Source organism: Mandrillus leucophaeus, unplaced genomic scaffold (genome assembly GCF_000951045.1).
Source record: "Mandrillus leucophaeus isolate KB7577 unplaced genomic scaffold, Mleu.le_1.0 Scaffold71, whole genome shotgun sequence".
In the NCBI taxonomy this organism is placed as follows: Eukaryota; Metazoa; Chordata; class Mammalia; order Primates; family Cercopithecidae; genus Mandrillus; species Mandrillus leucophaeus.
The window spans coordinates 4690254-4709068 of record NW_012107697.1 but is presented as its reverse complement, the minus strand read 5'-3'; the positions used below and the strand labels follow the sequence as shown (position 1 = coordinate 4709068).

At 43.3% G+C, this 18815-nt stretch overlaps 1 protein-coding gene across 1 annotated transcript in view; it reads right to left on the bottom strand.

Annotated features, from left to right (window-relative positions):
* The window catches only part of SORL1 (sortilin-related receptor, L(DLR class) A repeats containing), a 184301-nt gene that overhangs the window by 36315 nt on the left and 129171 nt on the right, over positions 1-18815 (bottom strand). Inside the window, exons 25-31 of the mRNA XM_011964986.1 lie at positions 17652-17771; positions 11397-11522; positions 8694-8801; positions 6876-7007; positions 5652-5783; positions 4871-5005; positions 3882-4037 (exon numbers count right to left, since the gene is read on the bottom strand). Coding sequence (XP_011820376.1) covers positions 3882-4037; positions 4871-5005; positions 5652-5783; positions 6876-7007; positions 8694-8801; positions 11397-11522; positions 17652-17771 — 909 coding nt within the window. The remainder of the gene's footprint in view (positions 1-3881; positions 4038-4870; positions 5006-5651; positions 5784-6875; positions 7008-8693; positions 8802-11396; positions 11523-17651; positions 17772-18815) is intronic.

Sequence of the window (18815 nt, the reverse complement as noted above, 5' to 3'; positions counted from 1 at the left end):
AAGGGGGATTAAACCTACATACGGCAGCCTCAGTCCTCTTCTCCGAGGATCCTAGCAGTAAGGTACTTATTGTCCAGGCAGGAGATCTAATAATCTTCTCTGGGGAAAATGACCAGCTTCAGAGACTAACCCTGAAGTAACCGAGATTCAGAGTTCCCCCATGGTTCCCAGCCATGAACCTCGAAGTTGACAAGCCCACCCACGTGCTCACAATTACTTAGCAGTTCTTTAGTCCCCAGCCTTAAACACAAGCAGAGCAGCAACCAAGGACTCTCTGAGAAAAAGCTTTGACAGGAAAGGCAGAAAGCCAAACAGAGCCCCCAACCCCCAAAAGGCCATTTACAAGTTTTGCAAGAAGAAAACTTCAGAAACAAATATCATTAATGTGTTCAGAAAGAAAGAATATATATTTATCCATGAAAAAAAAAAAAAAAAAAAAAAAACAGGAAACCATAAAAAGGGACAGTGGTAAAAATGGAAAAGCTCTCAAAGTTAAAACCATGATAACAAAAATGAAAAACTCGGCAAAAAGTTGAAATATAAAGTTGAGTAAATCTCCTAGCAAGTTGGGGGTGGGGGGGAAGGGAATGTTAAAAAATATAAAAGATTTTTAAAAAATAAGGAAGAAGACCAGATCAGGAAACAACATATAAATGACAAGAGTTCCAGGAAATAAGAGAAAACAGAGAGGGAAATATCATTAATAAAAATTTCAAGAAAAATTCCTTGAACTAAAACATATAAACTTCCATAATCAAAAAGTGTGCAAGTGTCTACTACATTGGATGGAAAGGGTCTCACAGCAAAGCACATCATTGTGAAATTTTAAAACACTGGTGCCAAAGGGAAGATTCTACAAGCTTCTAGAGGATTAAAAACAGGTCACATATTAAAAAAAAAAAAAAATCAGAATCAAAATGGCTTTTGGATTTCCCAAAAGCTGCTTGAAGGCAGTAGAACAAAACCTTCAAAATTCTGGAGGAAAATTACTTACAGTCTAGCATGCCAAACCTAGCCCAACTATCAATTAAGTCTGAAGACAGAATTAAAACACTTTAAGACAAGCAAGACCTCACACAGGCCTCCCACATGCATTTTCTCAGGCATTTTCCAGAAAATGTGCTCTACTGAAACATGGGATTAAACTAAAGAGAGAAAAACTGGGACACAGAAAACAGGAGTTCCAACAGGAGATGGAGGTAAAAGCAAGTACTGAGGATGATGATGGTGCAACGTCCTAGAAGGCAGTTGTGCCCCAGGTATCCAGGGCAACTAGTACAAACCAGAGCAGCAAAATTCAAGAGACAAACACCTGAGAGCTGTTATCACAGTGTCCTTGGCCACTGCATCGTCATATTCACCTGACAAGGCTACTGAAGGATGCACTCCACCCAAACAAGGGAGTAAACTAAGAAAAAGCAAAACACAAGATCCCAGAAACAAGGAATCTAAACTGGGAGAAAGGCAAAGAGAATTCCAAGGAGGCCATGAAAATTTCAGCATAACAGGCACACAGGAGGACTAGAGAACAATCTGTCCAGAAAGGAGAATCCAAGTTGTTAGAAGAAATATCTCCAAGAGAAAAGCTGAACCTGATACATCCCTGGACATGTTGACCTGTGGAAAGTTATCCTGAGTGGTGACTGAAAGGCAGAAAGCATTGGCAAATGGTACAAAACAGCCTAAGCAAACAAATGAAAAAGCAATTATTAACTTTAGGATATTTTGCCTATTCTACAGTTTTAATTGGATTTTCAAAAGGGCTTTCCCTAAATCCCAGAAACACTCTGCAGAAACACTCTGCAGAAACACAAGGTACACGGAGACAGGTAATAAAAAATAAAAAGGGGGAGAAAGCCAGGCCAAGGCAAATCATGCCACTTATTCCTGGACAAGAAGGGAGGCATCAGAGGGCTCCAATACTGGGGAGGACATGATCGTTCATCAGTATGGGCCTTATCAGAAGAAAACTGAAAGGGGGAGAAATATGAGGCTGATAAACCAGTTAGGAGAGTTCTACACTAAACAAAGAAGATCCAAGAGCTACAGACAACAACGAGTTTAAATTTGTCCCAGCACTGCACACAAAAAAGAAAGTACAAAAGCTGAACAGGATACATAAACAGAGATCTGCTCAACGGATTAGTCAGAATTTGCTAGAGTCTATTAATGTCCTGGTCAGAGTTTTAATAAGCAAAAACAACTTGGAGAGGATAATCAAGTTATTCAATAAATACGTAGGCCTGGAGGGGAAAGGACAGACACAAAGTTTTGTTTCGTTTTTACAATTCATTTTAATTTGAGAAGCATTTAGGGGATACTGACTATTTGCCTATTATTGTAGGAGACACAGAGCAGGACTCAAAGTAGTAGATGGCAAGATCCCCAAACAGGAAATCCACGCAATGGCTATGGAAGCAAAGATCAACACACATGAAATAATTAGGAAGCAATATACAGCAGATCCTAGTTAAGAATCAAAAGGTCAATGGGTAAGTTTAATGAGACTGGAAAAGAGATGGAAATCAGTTCAAGGAATCAGTGAAAGCGCCACAGAGGTGGAGCTTGAAAGGAGAATAATGCCCTATTTGTTCAAAGCAGAAATCCCAAACTTTAGTGAACCTAAGAATCATATGGGGATCTCCTGGGCTCCACCCAAAAATTCTCATTCTACGTTTTTTCTAAACACCCCCGGTGATTCCATTAGGGTGGTCTTTGCACCATATTTTGAGAAGTTCTGATGATATTAACACATCAAGGTCTCTTTTGCTATAAAATCCATGCCTCTGTTTGCACTGACGGATGGTGGGTTTCAGTGATAAGGAAAGTAGGAAGACGAGGTTGAGGATACAGGAGTTTCTGCTGAGAGCAAAACCTTGCTGCAGGTGCACAGGCAGGAAAGAAGCAAGTCTATCTGGAGAAGGTGAGGAACCTAGCTTGGCTGATGTAGGGAATCCAGGGAGGCAAGGAGGAGTCAGCTCATAGAGGGCCTGGAAAATAGAAATTGTCAAAAATTGAGCTTCTAGACAAGAGAACAAGAGGAAACTCAACATGGCAAAAAGACCACCCTAGTAAAACCATCATTTTTAGAATGTTTTATAAAAAAAAAGCATAGAATCAGAATTTCTGGTTGGAACCCAGGAGATCCCTATATGATTTAGCTTCACTAAAGTTTGGGATTTTGATGTTTTTAAACAAGGAAGCCATGGAATGAACATGGTCACAGAAGAAAGGAAACGATCATGCAAAGCATGCAAAACATTATTTGTTCTTCTATTATAACTGAGTTTGAAGTAGACTCCTGTTTAGGAACGATCCTTACCTCTGTTCTGCCTGCAGTTAAGAGCACGCACGAGAAGGGGTTTCAAGGTCTACGCCCGCCTCCAACAACATGGTGACTACAGACCTTCAGCTGCCTCTTTGAGTTTAGCCACTAGATGGCAGTGCTTACCCTTCTTTTAGTTGGACAGGCCAGCCAACTAGCAAGTGGAATTGGGCTCTCTCCCCTGAGAGTTTAACACACACACAAAAAGTGCCACATTAATTCCAATTTGTACTTTCCCACTAAGAAGGCAGCAAAGGTGGCACAACCACAGCCTGGGTGGAAATCAGGGTGGCTGGCCTCTTGCAGGAAGGTCAGAGGCCAGTTATAGAGGATGAGATGCTCCCATTCCAATTTCCTATGCGTCTGTGATCCAGGGAGAAATGCTAGAAATCAGCCTTCCCTGGAGATGCACCATTAGTGACAGGCAACCTGGCCACACAGCGAAGGCCCAGACAGCAGGGCATGAGGCCCGGTTGGGTTGTGCCCAGAGCACACCCCCAGAAGGTCCTCTCCACAACAGCAGGTACCACAGGAGAGGACCTGGGCCAGAACTCACCAAGCGAGGGGCAGGCTTCCTCATCTGAGCCATCTGCACAATCTCGGTACCCGTCGCACACCCAGGTGTCCATCACGCAGGTCCCACTGCTGCAGCGGTAGTAATTGGGCAGACATGTGGAGGGCCCAGGAGTCGAGAAGGGAAGAATATGTGAATCTGAGAAAAACACCAAGCAAGGAAACCCAGAACATTAGAAGCAGAACATTGATCTTAGACCAAATGCATCCCAAACCTAGTGCGGTTGTCCCAGTTTTAGCTGTACCTGCTGAGGGAGGCCAGTGCCAGGCATAGCTCTGAGCAGTGGCTAATCTAGAAATCATGTATAACAGGTTGTCAGAAGAGGCAATATCCTTTTCCCTTTTGGGGAGTAGATTTCCCTTACTTACTATATTTGATTTGGGCTAATAACATTCAGGTAAGTTTGCTTTCGCAGGGGCTGGGGGAAGAAACAGGTGGCTGAGGAGGCACAGCGTGGCTAAGAGAATTCCTACCGAGGTGAAGCATTGTTTTCTAGTTAATTCAACCTCAACTACCCCACGACCTGGTCCAGAGATGAGAATGCCAGAAAGGAGAGGGGCAAGTCTGCATTCCACATGAGTGCTCCTCAAATGCACGGTGGAGCACACAGGACCTGGGGGTTATTAGCCTGCAGATTCTGACTCTAGGTCTGGGGTGAGGTCAGAGATTCTGCATTGCTAACAAGTTCCAAGGAGATGCAGATGCTACTGGTTGCAAACCACACGGTGAGTAGGAAGGCTCTAGACTTCTCACTCTGCCCTGAAAATACAGAATAAACAGCCTGAAAATAGGAGACACCAACCACACTTTTTTCAAAATGAGAAAGAGGAATAGAAAAAATTTGAGTCACTATTCTCACAAAAATATGCCCCCGAAAACACGGAATAAGCCAGGCACACCCTGCAGAGCTGGTGGAATGATTCCGGTGTGCCGTGGTGATGGGGCTGACCCAGGACCCCGGGGTCTCTTACCTCCACAATCCTTCTCATCAGTCCAGTCCCCACAGTCGTTCTCCCTGTCGCATTTCCATCTGTTGGGGATGCAGTGGCCATTCTCACACCGAAACTGGAAGTAGCGGGAGCAGTTCGGGGCTTCTGTGGGGTTTTCTGCGGAGATCAACCACGTCATCAGTCGCTTCCCCTGCACCAGTGTGAACGCGGGGCTCCAACTCTATGCATCCTCCTCCAGACCCAAGTTCCAGGGCAACCCGCGCTTCCCACCCACAGAGAGATAAGGCAGCTTCGTGCACCCAGTGGGCAACAAAAAATACACCTACGACCTAAACAAAACCCCATCTTCCCAGCCCCTAACCCATGTCCCTCTGATCTATACTATATCCTGAGAATGATCACCTGAATTTTAATTCTGACATTTCACTAAAGGAATAAAACAACTATTGATGGTAAGCCAATGGTGACAATAACTATTACACGGTGGCCTGTCACTTTTAAGGGGAGGTCACTCCATAATATTTACCATAATTCCTTATCTACCGTCTTCCTTATACATAATATGGTCTTCCCAACTGCAGAAAGGAAAGGAGATCAAATAAACTTCCCTAGCACCTGCTGGATGCCAGCTGCCCAGTTCAAGACTCAACACCTCGTGTGAGGATTCAGGAACTGGCAGCAACTGCTGCTGAGTTAGGGGAAGGCCAAGTCTGCAGTGGGGGTGTCGGTGAGTGTCCCTGTAACTGCAGGTATCACTGTAACTAGAGGACTAGGATGCGAGGAGGCAGATCTGACATCTTACCGCAGTTGGCTTCATCAGAATAATCGCCGCAATCATCCATCCCGTCGCATTTCCAGATTAAACTGATGCACACTCCATTCTGACACTGGAAACCGAACTCATCACAAACCTTGTGGAACTCAGGATCTTGGGCTACAGAGGAAACAAACATCCATGAAGTCCAGGAATTTCCAGGCTGAGGGGTCGAAGCAGCAGTGCTGCTCAGAAGCAAGGGGGAACAGCAGTGAGTCCTGGCAAGGGACTGTCTGGCTAAAACATACCTTGAAAGCAAAAGCCAAACGTAATCTAAACAGAGCACACTCTGTTAATTAATCCATTCCATGAATCTTTACCGACTCATGTTATGAGCTGAGTTTATCCCCCCAAAAATCATGTGTTTAAGTTCCAACCTCCAGTCTCTCAGAAACAGGACTGTATTTAGAGATAAGGGCTTGAAAGAGGAAAAGTTAGAATGAGGTGATCTGGGTGGCCCGAATTGAATAGGCCTGGTGTCCTTACAGAAGAGGAAATGTAGACACAGATGTGTACAGAGGAAAGACCGTGTGAAGAGCCAGGGAGAAAGCAGCCGTCCACGAGGCCAGGGAGAGAGGAGGAACCCAACCCTGCCGACACCTTGAGCTTGGTCTGCCAGCTTCCAGGCTTGTGAGAAATAAACTTCTGTTGTTTGAGCCACCTGGTCTGCGGTACTTCGCTACATAAGTCCCAGCAAACAAATACAAGAGCTACTCCAACGAGGGCACTGTTTTAAGATAGGGCCATAGCAATGCATAAAACAAGCCCCTGCTCCTGTGAAGCTCAAGCAGCAAAATGAATAGACAGGTCCAAAGCGGGGCGAGTTATGGGAGGACCATCGAAGCAGGGTAAAGGGCTGTGGCAGGCTGGAGGTGCCATCTGATACAGCACTGGCAAGGAAGGCCTCTCACTCTCAGTGACCCTTGAGCCAAGACCCTGGTCACTCGCCATCCTGCCCTTTATACATACACCCACTACTGAAAAGCAGGATTCCTTAAGCAACAAAGGAAAGTCTTTCTCAGAAAAGGCAAGCTTGGACACTCAACCTAGACATGTAAGCTAAATAGAGGTGCAACCCCAGGGTGGCCAAACCCCTCAACACTCATCCAAGACCTGTAAGTTATTAAATAGAGACACAACCCCAGGGTGGCCAAACTCCCGTGCAAGTTCTTTAGTGACCATGAGTTACCTCCCCTGCCTGCCCCAACTCACAGCATCCCGCAAACGCCGCATCCTCATCGGACCCATCGCGGCACTGGATGATTCCGTCACAGACCATGGAGTGGAACAGGCACTGCTGGCGGTTCTTACACACGAAGTCCATGAAGTGCGTACAGAGGGGCTCTGTAAGGGATCCAGAGCAGGGAAGAGGCCATGAGCACCGTGGCTGGCTGGGCCCTCTAGCCCTGGGCAAGTGCATACGGGTACAGATGTGGCTTCAGGAAGCAACAGTAAAAACCACCATTTATTGAGCACTTGTTTTCTGCCAAGCCTAGAGCTAAAGCACTTGACATAAAGTGCATCATTAAACCCTCAAGACAACATTAGGAGAGATTTTATTGTTGCTAATTCAAAATGAGAAAACAAGGGCCATAGCGTTAAGTATGTTGCCAAGAGTACACAGCTGATGAAGATGAAGCCAAAAGTGAAATCCAGAGCTGTCTGGCATCAAACCCCCTGATCTCAAGCATGATTAATATGATACTGACTCTCTAATATGGGGGTAGGCAATTTTTTCTGTAAAGAACTAGTCTAATGGAATGCACTGTGTCCCCCCAAAATTTGTATGTTGGAGCCCTGATTCCCAATTTGACTGTATTTGGAGATAGGACCTTTAAAAAGTAATTAAGGTTAAATGAAAACATAAGAATGGGTCCCCAACTCAATAGAATTAATGTCCTTTGAGAAGAGAGAGACACCAGGAATGCCCACACAGAGAAAGGGCCATGTGAGGACACAGCAAGGAGACCTTCATACTTGAACTGCAACTGGCTGTCTTCAAGGTTTGCAGCCTGACGGCCTTTGGACTTGAACTATAGCCTTAGTGTGTCCCTGGGTCTCCAGCCTGCTGGAGCAAATTTGGGACTTGCCAGCCTCCAAAACTGCATGAACCAATTCCTTAAAATAAGTCTATATATACACATATGCATATCCTATTGGTCCTATTCTTCTGGAGAATCCCAACTAACCCCAACTAACACAACTAGAAAGCAACTATTTCAGGGTTTTCAAGTCATACAGCCTCTGTCACAACTGCTCAAGAGTCCAGTGCCGCAGCATGAGAGCAGCCATATACAATATGTAAACAAATAGTAGCTACTGTATGCCAATCAAACTTCATTTAATAGAGCAGGTTAGGGACTGGATTTTGCCCACAGGCTAGTTGGCCACTCCCTGCACTGATACATTAGCTCTCAATCCGGACTGCACAGAAGAATCACCAGGAGCATCATAAATGTCCCAACACCCCAGCCACACCTACGCTAATTACATCAGAATCTCTGGGGGTAAGGTCCAGGCACCAGAAGGTTTTAAAGCTCCCCAGGTGATTCCCATATGTAATCAAGGATAAGCACCAGTGACCCAAGGCGATCTTTCTGGGTCTAAAGAAAACTGAAGATAAAAAGGGTCACCTGGCCTAACAATGCCTACCCACCCCCCACTCTACCCCCAGTGATACTCAGCAACATTAATAAAACCTATCAAGTAGAAATAAGTGGCTGATTCAAAACAACCGGTCAATTAATAGAACATATTTCAACTAAACAGTATGAACTAATTCACTGAAGTACGAACTAATCCCACCATCGCCCCCAACCCTGCTTCCTTTCTTCCTGCTCTCCTTTAACCAAACCATGTCCCTCTGCCACGATCAGCCTCCAGGAGTCCTAGCCAAGAACTCGGGGATCAACTCAGTTAAAAGCTAACCACAAGCAGGTACTGAGGAAATGAAAGGATTTAGTCCAATATACGCTCTTCACTCACAATCACCAGGCCTGAGTGCGTCCTGGGGGCAAGGAATGAACTCACCGCAGTGCTGTTCATCGGAGCCATCAGAGCAGTCACGCAGACCGTCGCAATGTTTGCTGGATGGGATGCAAGTGCCATTTGGGCAGCGGAATCCGTTGCACTTCTTCTCTGAAAGAGAATTCAACAGTACGGAAGAATGATGAGGAGGAAACGGGCAGGCACTTACACACAGTGCTGGCCAGAGTACACATTGGTACCACCACTGGGGAGGGCAAATTTGGCTATAACTAGCAAAATGACAAATGTATATACACTTTGACCCAGTAATTCTACTTTTGTAGAAATGCATTCTATTTCACAACTGAAAAAAATGATGTAAATAAAAGTTTACGACCTTGTACTTAATGTAAGTACAAGGGTTGCATTACAACACTGTTTGTAATAGACTGAAAACTACCCACAAGTGTTGCATTGCAAAACTGTGTAACAGATTGAAAACAGTGCATCAACAAGAGACTGTTTAATAAATTCCTGTACCCTGGAACACAGACAGCTATAAAGAGATGCAAGAAGTGCTCTATAAAAATTATGCCTTAAACAGTTCTGTGAAAAAAACAAGGTGCAAAGTTAAACATGATGGGTATGAAATAGCACAACAATACAGAGTATACTTACATTTGTTTATATATGCACAAAAATATTCTGAAAAAATATACAACTTGGTTTCCTATTAGGAAAAAGTGGGAACTGGGCAGGTGAGGAGATCAACCTTTAACTCTATACCTTTTTGTATCTTTTCCATTTTGAACATTTCCATTTTTATAAGTGTGTGTGTATGTGTGTGTATATATATATATTTTTTATTTTTATTTTTTTTAAGGCAGAGTCTTGCTCTGTCACCCAACTTGGAGTTCAGTGGCGTGATCACAGTTCACTGCAGCCTCCACCTCCCATGCTCAAGCAATCCTGCCACCTCAGCCTCCTGAGTAGCTGGGACCACAGGCGTGCACCACTACGTCTGGCTAATTTTTGTATTTTTTGTAGAGATGGGGCCTTGCCATGTTGCCCAGGCTGATCTCAAATTCCTGGGCTCAAGCCATCCTCCCACCTCAGCCTCATAAAGTGCTGGGATTACAGGCATGAGGCACCATACCTGACCTAAGTATACTTTTTAGAAGAAAAAGAAAAGCTTCAATGAATAGGAAAAGGACAATATGAATCCTGACTATGAAATCCTAGTTTTATAAAGCTCTTTAAATCACTCACTACCTTAATTCTGGAGGAATTCTAAGGCAAAGCTGTTTTGGAGAAAGTTTGCGTAGAAATGCTAAGAGCCTGAGGTTTCACAACAGTTCCAGGGGAAATTAAACTAGAACTAAAGTATCTTGATCAGAATCTTTAGTACTAGGTCATCCTTTCTTCTGAGCAAAAAGTTACTGCCAGGCATTGGACTTGAAAATCAGTTCTGGCCAGGCGCGGTGGCTCACGCCTATAATCCCAGCACTTTGGGAGGCCGCGGTGGGCAGATCACTTGAACCCAGGAGTTTGAGACCAGCCTGGGCCATATGGCAAAAACTCAATCTTTACAAAAAAATAGAAAAATTAGCTAGGCGTGGTGGTCCACCCCTGCGGTCCCAGTTAGTTTGCGCCCAGAAGGTCAAAGCTGCAGTGAGCCATGATCACACTACTATACTTCAGCCTGGATGACAGCGTGAGACCCTATCTCAAAAAAAAAAAAAAAAAAAAAAGAAAGAAAGAAAATCACTTCTAATGGGGCAGTCATAGATAGCCTTTGAAAACCGAGCTCTGTGTAGAATCGCTCCTTGAGGATTAGGTATAAGCATGAAAATGTGTTTTAATCCGGTAAAAAGTAATCATTTCTGGGAAATTAGCCAAAGGATATCAAACAGAAACAGTAAACAGGCACCACTATTTGGAGAAACGGTTAATGTCACTAGGTAGAAAAAGTATTTTAAAAGAGGTATAAATCAAACCTACGTGAGGCAAACACACACATTACATTAGTGGAAGCAACTAAAAAGATACAAATCTAATATCAAGGGAGACTTGCGGAAACATACAACCTGTTACTAGTAGAGACACATGTGATGGAATCCCTTGGAAATCCAATCTGGTAACAGAGAGACTCAAAAACTGGTCGGAACCTTTCACCTTACAACTCCATACTGAAGAACGCCTCTCAGAAAATATCTCAAGGAAAAATCAGGCCATTTCCAAGGACATGAATAGTGGTACTAGCATAACAGTATAAATCTAAAAACCTCAAACGCCCAACCAGGAAGCAATCAGGTGAACTAGGTTATGGTAGTATAAAGTGAGTACGCATCTTCACGAAAATGCTTACTACAGAAAAATAGAGTTGCATAAACATCTTTACTTGAGGAGTAGAACGTATAACATGTAGACAACTAACATCCTCTGCAAATTTGGAATGTTTGGCAAAAGGATAGAGAACCTTAAAAATATTTGGTTTCAAAAAGCATTTTAATTTGTTTACGTGGCAGCATTTCATATAGTTTGTGTGGGGGGCAAACTGCTTGCCTGCAACTCTTAAGACTATATAGTATACTCTGATACATCATATGGCAATACAACATAGAAAGTAGATGGGCTTATTCAATTTCAGAGTGTAAATATGGGCATAGGAGAACAGCATTTCATCCTCTGGCTCGCTGTTGCCTCCCTGCCTGAGCAGCAGACACTGGGGAGGCTCAGGGAGGGAGCTGGGGAATTTGCATTTACCACAGTTGACTGGATCCTCATCAGAACCATCCTGGCAGTCCGTATCCCCGTCACACGCCCACCGCTGGGGGATGCAGTGCCCGTTTCGGCACTGGAAGTTGGAGGCCTCACAGGTGTGATAGACGGCTGTAACAGAGAAGAGACACACAGTTGCACACCCCTCATCTCCATCCCCAGCCAACTGTCCAAGGGGGTGGGCTGAAAAGAGGTTTGCACGAGGTAGGAATATGGTCTGAACTGTGGGAGCGCCCAGGTTTCTCCTTGGCTGGGAATTGGGCACTGGGGCTGACCTTGCAGTGGAGGGCAGCTCCCTCAATGGGCTTGAGCCGATGGATTTATAAACATGACCCAGGCCACTGCCCAGACACAGATGCACACGTTAAAAAATCACTCGCCCTTCACAACAACCTGTGAGGTAAGTATTATTCCCCTTTCACAAACTAGAAACAGGCTTAGAAAGAATAGGAAACTTAGAGATCATTAAGCAGTAACACCAAGGCAGTCCAAGGCCCAAGCCTGTACTTCTACTATACCCTGGTAGTTTATCTTCTCACCTCAATCCTCTTACTCATCCAGATGCTGAGAAATAAGGAGTGGCAGCCTGTGCTCAGGAGACGGAGTCCTGGACCTGGTGCAGCCACCGTGTGGTGACCTCAAATTCACCAGTCATACAGTGACACCTAAGGGCCCTGCTAAGTTCTGGAAAGCCATACGTTACAATTCTTAAAAAAAAAAAAAAAAAAAAAAAAAAGATTTCAAATGTGAAAAACCTCAGGCCAAAGGAAGAACATAAAAGAATCATCCAAAATCACAAAGAAAGCAGCCCCAAGAACCTGAAATTGTCTTTCTGCAGAGTTGAGAGCAACATCTACCAGCCAATAATATGTGGTGTCCACTATAATCACTAAAAGCAAAAAAGAAGCTAGTGAAACAGAGAGTCACTGTTAAAAATGAACAGCCCCCTCCACACACGTGGGCTGAGGCCACCTGGAAGTCATTTAGAACCATCTCAAAATCTCAGTCAAACACTAGTTCAAATGCATAATATGTGCCTCAAACCCAACCAACACTCCTAATGGTCCTCTCCATCTGATTTCCTCTTCCTCCTCTGAAACAGAAAGCTGTTTGTGTCTGGTTCATTGCTGAATGCAAGCCAGGACTGGCCTTGTTTACAACCAGCATAAAATAACAGAATCTAGATAGATGGGCTCTCTGTTAGTTTAACTGTGTGGACAGGATGACTCCACAACAGAAAAAAACAAAACATACAGAAGTGGGTTGCTGAGAGCAAACTAGAGTTTTCTATTCAACTGAGACAGTTGGCAGTAAGTTGCCCAAGGACTGGGGAAATTGGTTTATGATGTCCTCAGGAATTTTACTGCATTTGAAGCTATTTTTTGCAATGGTCAGAAATCCAAAGAACCTGATTTTTCAAACCCCTTTAAAACAAGCGGTGGCTCATTATCTATGTCTTCCCATCTCTCCAAAGACTAAGGCTGTATTTGGCAGCATGTATATACAACTATAAGAAGTTTCAATATTTACAACCTTTGGCACTCAGAATCCATTAAACATCTTTAAAAACTATACTTATTTCTGATGAGAGGAATAAATGTATCATGCATGTTACATGAGTTTCTGCCCCAGTAACAGCCATCGCCTGGAATACTTTTGATTTATTCATGTCACAAGTCTGACAGCCTTTCAAAAAATCCCTCACCAACACCTTGCTCACATTCATAAAACATAAAGTTGCCTAAACTGATTGCCATGCTAATCTAGTTATTATTCAGCCTCTGCACTGCATTTTTAATTGAAAACCATTTCAGAGTGCTAGTGAAGTTTCCAAATGACAATTCTGGGAGGTATAGCTGAGATCTCCAGATTCTATCACAGAAGCTGAGCTTAGAAAGAGTAATCAGTTTGCACAATTTCATTCAAGTGGCCAAGTATGGCTGGAATGCATAACACATTATCTTTTTCTAGATTGTTCTGTCTTCTTAGTAACTTACAAGCTCTGATTTTGAGTGCCCGGTAAATACTGCATGCTTAATACATAATTTTTTTTTTTAATTACAAGGATGGAAGACATGGACTTTAATCCAGACTGAAGAATTTAGGGAAGAAAAAGAATCCTCTGCATGATAGGATTCATTGTGACTATAAGAATGGTGAGGTTCATGTGGTAAACAATCATGGAAATCTAGTATCAGTTTCTAATATAGGTCAATATCCTACAACTTAATCTTTGACTCAGGCAGAACTTTCCTGATTCATCAAGACCTGCTGGAACACCTGATTAAAAACATTAACCAAACACGGGCAGAGTAGAACGGATGAAATAAGTACTATAACAGGGAAAGTACTGCCTTATTTCTTACAAAGCACTGACTATTAAGAAAAGAATGAGGGCCAGGCACGGTAGCTCACACCTGTAATCCCAGCACTTTGGGAGGCCAAGGCAGATGGATCACTTGAGGCCAGGAGTTCGAGACTAGGCTGGCCAACATGGTGAAACCCGTTCTCTATGAAAAGTGTAACAATTAGCCAGGCCTCCTGGTGCACACCTGTAGTCCCAGCTACTCGGGAGGCTGAGGCAGGAGAATCGCTTGAACCTGGGAGACAGAGGATGCAGTAAGCCAAGATTGCACCACTGCACTCTAGCCTGGGTGACAGAATGAGACCCTGTCTCAAAAAAAAAAAAGAAAGAAAGAAAAAGAAAAAAAAGTGCATGAGAAGGGGACCAGGTGCAGTAGCTCATGCCTGTAATCCCAGCACTTTGAGAGGACAAGATAAGAGGATCACTTGCACCCAGGAGTTCAAGACCAGCCTGGGCAATATGGCAAAACTCCACCTCTACAAAACATACAAAAATTAGCCAGGCATGATGGCACGTGCCTGTAGTCCCAGCTACTCAAGAGGCTAAGGCGGGAAGATGGATTGAGCCCAGGAGGTCAAGGCTACAGTGAGCTGTCATGGCGCCACGGTCCTCCAGCCTGGGAGACGGAACAAAACCCTGTCTCAAAAAATAAATAAATAAAATAAAAAGTAAGTGCATAAAGAAAAAAATGACTATCATCACAATTTGAATGATTGACAGAGAAGAAAAAGCATAAAGTATAAAAAAAGAACACTGAAAAATAAAGGGCAGATTTGAAAAAGAACCAAACAGAAATTCTAGATACAAAACATATACTCACAGAAATAAAAAAAAAATGCTCAATGTATATGTGAAACAGCAGATTAGAGTTAGCTGAAAAGAGAATTGCTGAACTGGAAGATAAATCTAGAGAAGTCGCTCAGATTCTACATAGAGTCATAAAGCAACAGCAAATATAAAAACAGGAGGGAAGAGAACAACAGAATGAGGTAGTCCAATGAATGGCTTAGAGTAACTGCTGAAGACAAGACCAGAGAAAGCAGCCAACAGGTATAGCTGAAGAGTTAGTGGCTGTAACTTCCCAGAGTTGTCTTTTGAAAAATTCTCAGATCTTAAACAAAGTCTCAAGCAGGATAAGTAAAAATAATTCCACACCTAGGTAGGTGAAACTAAGAGCAATATAACCTAAAGGTAATTAGAAAGAAAAGAATGTCTGTTATTGTTTGAACAGACCACTAAGAGCAGAATTCAAATCAACACAAAAGAAGCCAGGAAGAAATGGAAGAATTCTGTGAAAATACAGAAAATTACTAAAAACCTAGAAACCCAGACCCATCTGAATTCAAGATTGAGGATTAAAGATATGTCTATACTAACAAAACCTTAAAAGAGTTTGCCACTCATAGACTCCTGCTGCAAAACCCCTGAAGGATGTGCACTGGTGGAAGACATTAGCAACAAGACACAAAGGTAGCTGGTAATAGCTGTGTGCCTATGCAGAAGAATGGTTATTAAAAAAAAGTAACAATGAAGTTTAGGATTTTTCAATATAAAACTAAAATACTAAATATTTAGTGTTTAAAATACTAGGTATTTTAGTACTGGAACTGTAGGCAGAGATTTGGATCAAATTCTAAAGTCCCCATATATCTAGGAGAGAGGAAAGATGTTAAGAATATACATAAAATGACTACAGGTAATTGTTCTTAAAAGAAAAAAACACACAGAAATCAGATGTATACATTTAAAAACAATAGCGGTGGGTTGAGGCGAATAAAGAAAACAGCCCCATGGAAATTAAAAGTGGGGAAAAGCAAAGCAAAGAGGACACACAGCAGAGAACACATCCAAGCTGATGCCAACAGGAGGTCAGTTACCCTGACCTATTTCTTTTGGCACTGTACCAGCTTAATTTAGTAGGTCTGAAAATGAGGTGTCATGTCACACATCACCATGAGCTCACATCTGACCTCCAGCTATTTTGAGATGACAGAGAAGGTGGATCATCCTTGAAAGGTTTGGAAGAACAGCCCTTGGAACAAGGCTGCAGTTGAGCAGCAAAGACTCTTAAGTTTTCTCCAGTTTGCCTTGCCGGAAGAAAATCAGAGAAAAAAACCCAGGAGTTTATACAAGCTTGCCTACAGAAATGAAGTTATCAATTCATTCTGTAAGACCGGCACACACTGCTGAAACACAAATTTGAATAAGGCAGTTGTGTTAACAAGATGTTCAATCATACTGCAATTTACAAACTGCAATGTCCAAGTGCACCCTTCTAATCTATTAACTAATTATCCATCCAAACCCGAAGCTTCCAAACAGCATTCATGCGTTTCCTGTGCCAATGGCAGCTCCCTTATGGGCCTCGGTTCTTCCTCCCTCTGCAGGCTTATATACAGAGAGAAGCGTTTTCCTGCAGTCTTTTCAGAAGCAGAGGTGAAGACACAGAGGCTGCACCAGAAAGAATATGGGTGGACTTTACAAGCGAACAGGATTTGGTAATATCACAGAATATCCCGTGTGATGTATAAGGCATTTGAAGAGATCCATTCACTTCCTTAAGGCCATTATGAGGTCACCTCTAAACTAAAACGAATGGAGGGAAGCAGTTGCGTAAAATTACTCAATCCACAAAGGTTCTCTGAGCACACACTCTATTACGTGCTGGGCACTGCAGAGAATACAAAAGAGTAAAAGAAGAGGTCATCTCTCTCCTTGGGGAAGCAAGTCTAAGCCAGGCATAATGCACAGTTATTTATCCTTAGGTTTGAGATATAACAGATGTACCTTCTTTGTATTTGCTTTTACCAATTAATAGGCGTGCTTTGAGCCGCCAGATGCCGGGCAGTGTAGGAAGTGCTGGGATACTCTGGGGGCAGAGGAGGTTAAGGCATGAGATTTAAAAGTCCAATAACTCACAAGATTAATGACTGGCTTCAGATAATTGAGAAGCTGACTCAACAATGAATTGCACAATGAAGTCTGAATTATCCAAGTGTAAAAACAGATCTGTCCTTACCATAAAATGTTTAAATGAAACATCTTTATTTCCCTAGTCCAAAATCACTAGAGGAGTTCAAGACAGAACTGAATAACAGCTTCTCGAGGAGGCTGTAGAGCAAATTTACTCAATGAGTCATAAAACCGGTTTTTTATTCCTTGATTTTTGTTTTATTTGACAAATTATAAAGGGGTACAATACAAAGTGATGATTATAAAATGGAATTTGTTTTCCTTTCTCCACAAACTTCCCAACTCCTTGCACTACCTACTGCCCATCACCCCCAGTCTGCCCTGCCCCGTCATAACGTATATGGCCACCATTCATCCACTCATCATAAAAATAATGTAATGAACGTAAGTGAACACAACAAAAGAATTAGAACATTACCCCTACCTTATAGCACCTAGCACTTGCCTTGTATTCATGTTGTTTCCATCTTTACTTTTAATAAAATCTTAGCCAAAATGAGTACAAACACAGTTTACATTTTCATTGTCTGGGGAACTCCCTGATGCTCCATTTAAAAAACATGAACTAGTTCAGTGCTTACTCAAAGTATGGACCCCAGCCGAGGGGCTGGTCTGAAAACTGTTTCACACTGGTCCTGAATAAATAAGAAGCTTGAGCCAGAACATAAATCAACGATATCACTCAGAACACTGTTTAGTCAGTTGCAAGCAGGGTGTTGATTTACATTCTGGCACAGGCTCCTTATCTCATCACAGACCAGCTCTTTGAGAAGCATGAAACTCGTTGATTTCTAAGGTCCAAGCTGATTCTCAGAGCCTAGATCTTCCGATCGTTTAAAGCTATAATGTTAACCACTGCATGAACAGATCAGTGCTGTCAACTGAGTCCAGGAAGTACTGACCGGTACAGTTGGCTTCGTCAGACCAGTCCCTGCAGTCGTTGTCCCCGTCACACACCCAGGAGGAGCGGATGCACATGCCAGAACTGCAATTGTACTCGTCACTCCGGCACTGGTGCATTTCTGCAGGTGAGACCACAAACAGAGAGGTGAGGACAAAAGCTTGTTCAGAGTTTTGTCTCTGGTGTAAAAGCTCTCATAAAGGACGGAGATGGACCCATGATCACCAATGATCCATAGAGACCACGAACGAAGAGACTTTTACCAGGGACATAAGGTCATTTAGCAGCTTTCAGTCAGTGTGCTGCAAATGGGTTACAGGGTGCCACAAATGGCTGAGATTCTGAGATCCTCAGACCCTTAGAGCTGCTTGCCTCTTGACAACAGCATCCTTGTCCATTCATCCCAGTGCTCTCCACATATATTATTGTCTATGCTTGCTATGATGGAAAGAGGTTAGGAAGCAGTGACAGAGGAGGCCAGGGAGCAGAACTTTCAAGAAACAGAGGACTCCTACAGACACAGCCTGTGGTGTGAGAAAAGGAGCACCAAGAGGTCCGCATGCGCTGATCACCGTGAGATGCTCAGTCACAGAGAGTAAAATCAGTGCTGAGCTCCCAAAACGGGGGAAACGTAACTCGGGACTTTCTGTGGGCAGAGCTCCAGGGACATGGGTGGATGCACTGTCTCTAGAAGGGTGGGGGCCTGGTACGAACCAAGCAGTAGAGCTTGACCAAGAAGGGGAAGGAGGCTGCCCTGGCAACAGCCTTCAAAGCTCCTGGGGAGATCATGAAGACAGAATGCTATAGACTGAGCCTATAAACAATAGCAATTTATTTCTCTCGGTTCTGGAGGCTAGGAAAATTCAAATGTTTATACTTCATATGTTGAAACTTCAAATTCGTTATGTTGAAACTTAATCACCAATGTGATATTACTAAGAGATGGGGCCTTTGTGAGGTAATTAAGTCACGGGGGTGGAGGGGGAGCCCTCATGAAAGGTTTAGTGTCCTTATGAAAGAGGTGGGAGGGAGCTGTTCACTTCTTCTGCCACGCTTGTGTACAGAGAGAAGCATTTCCCTGCAGTCCTTCCAGAAGCAGAGGTGCCATCTGACGATGCAGTGAAGGTACCATCTATGAGGAACAGGCCCTCACTAGACAAAAAGT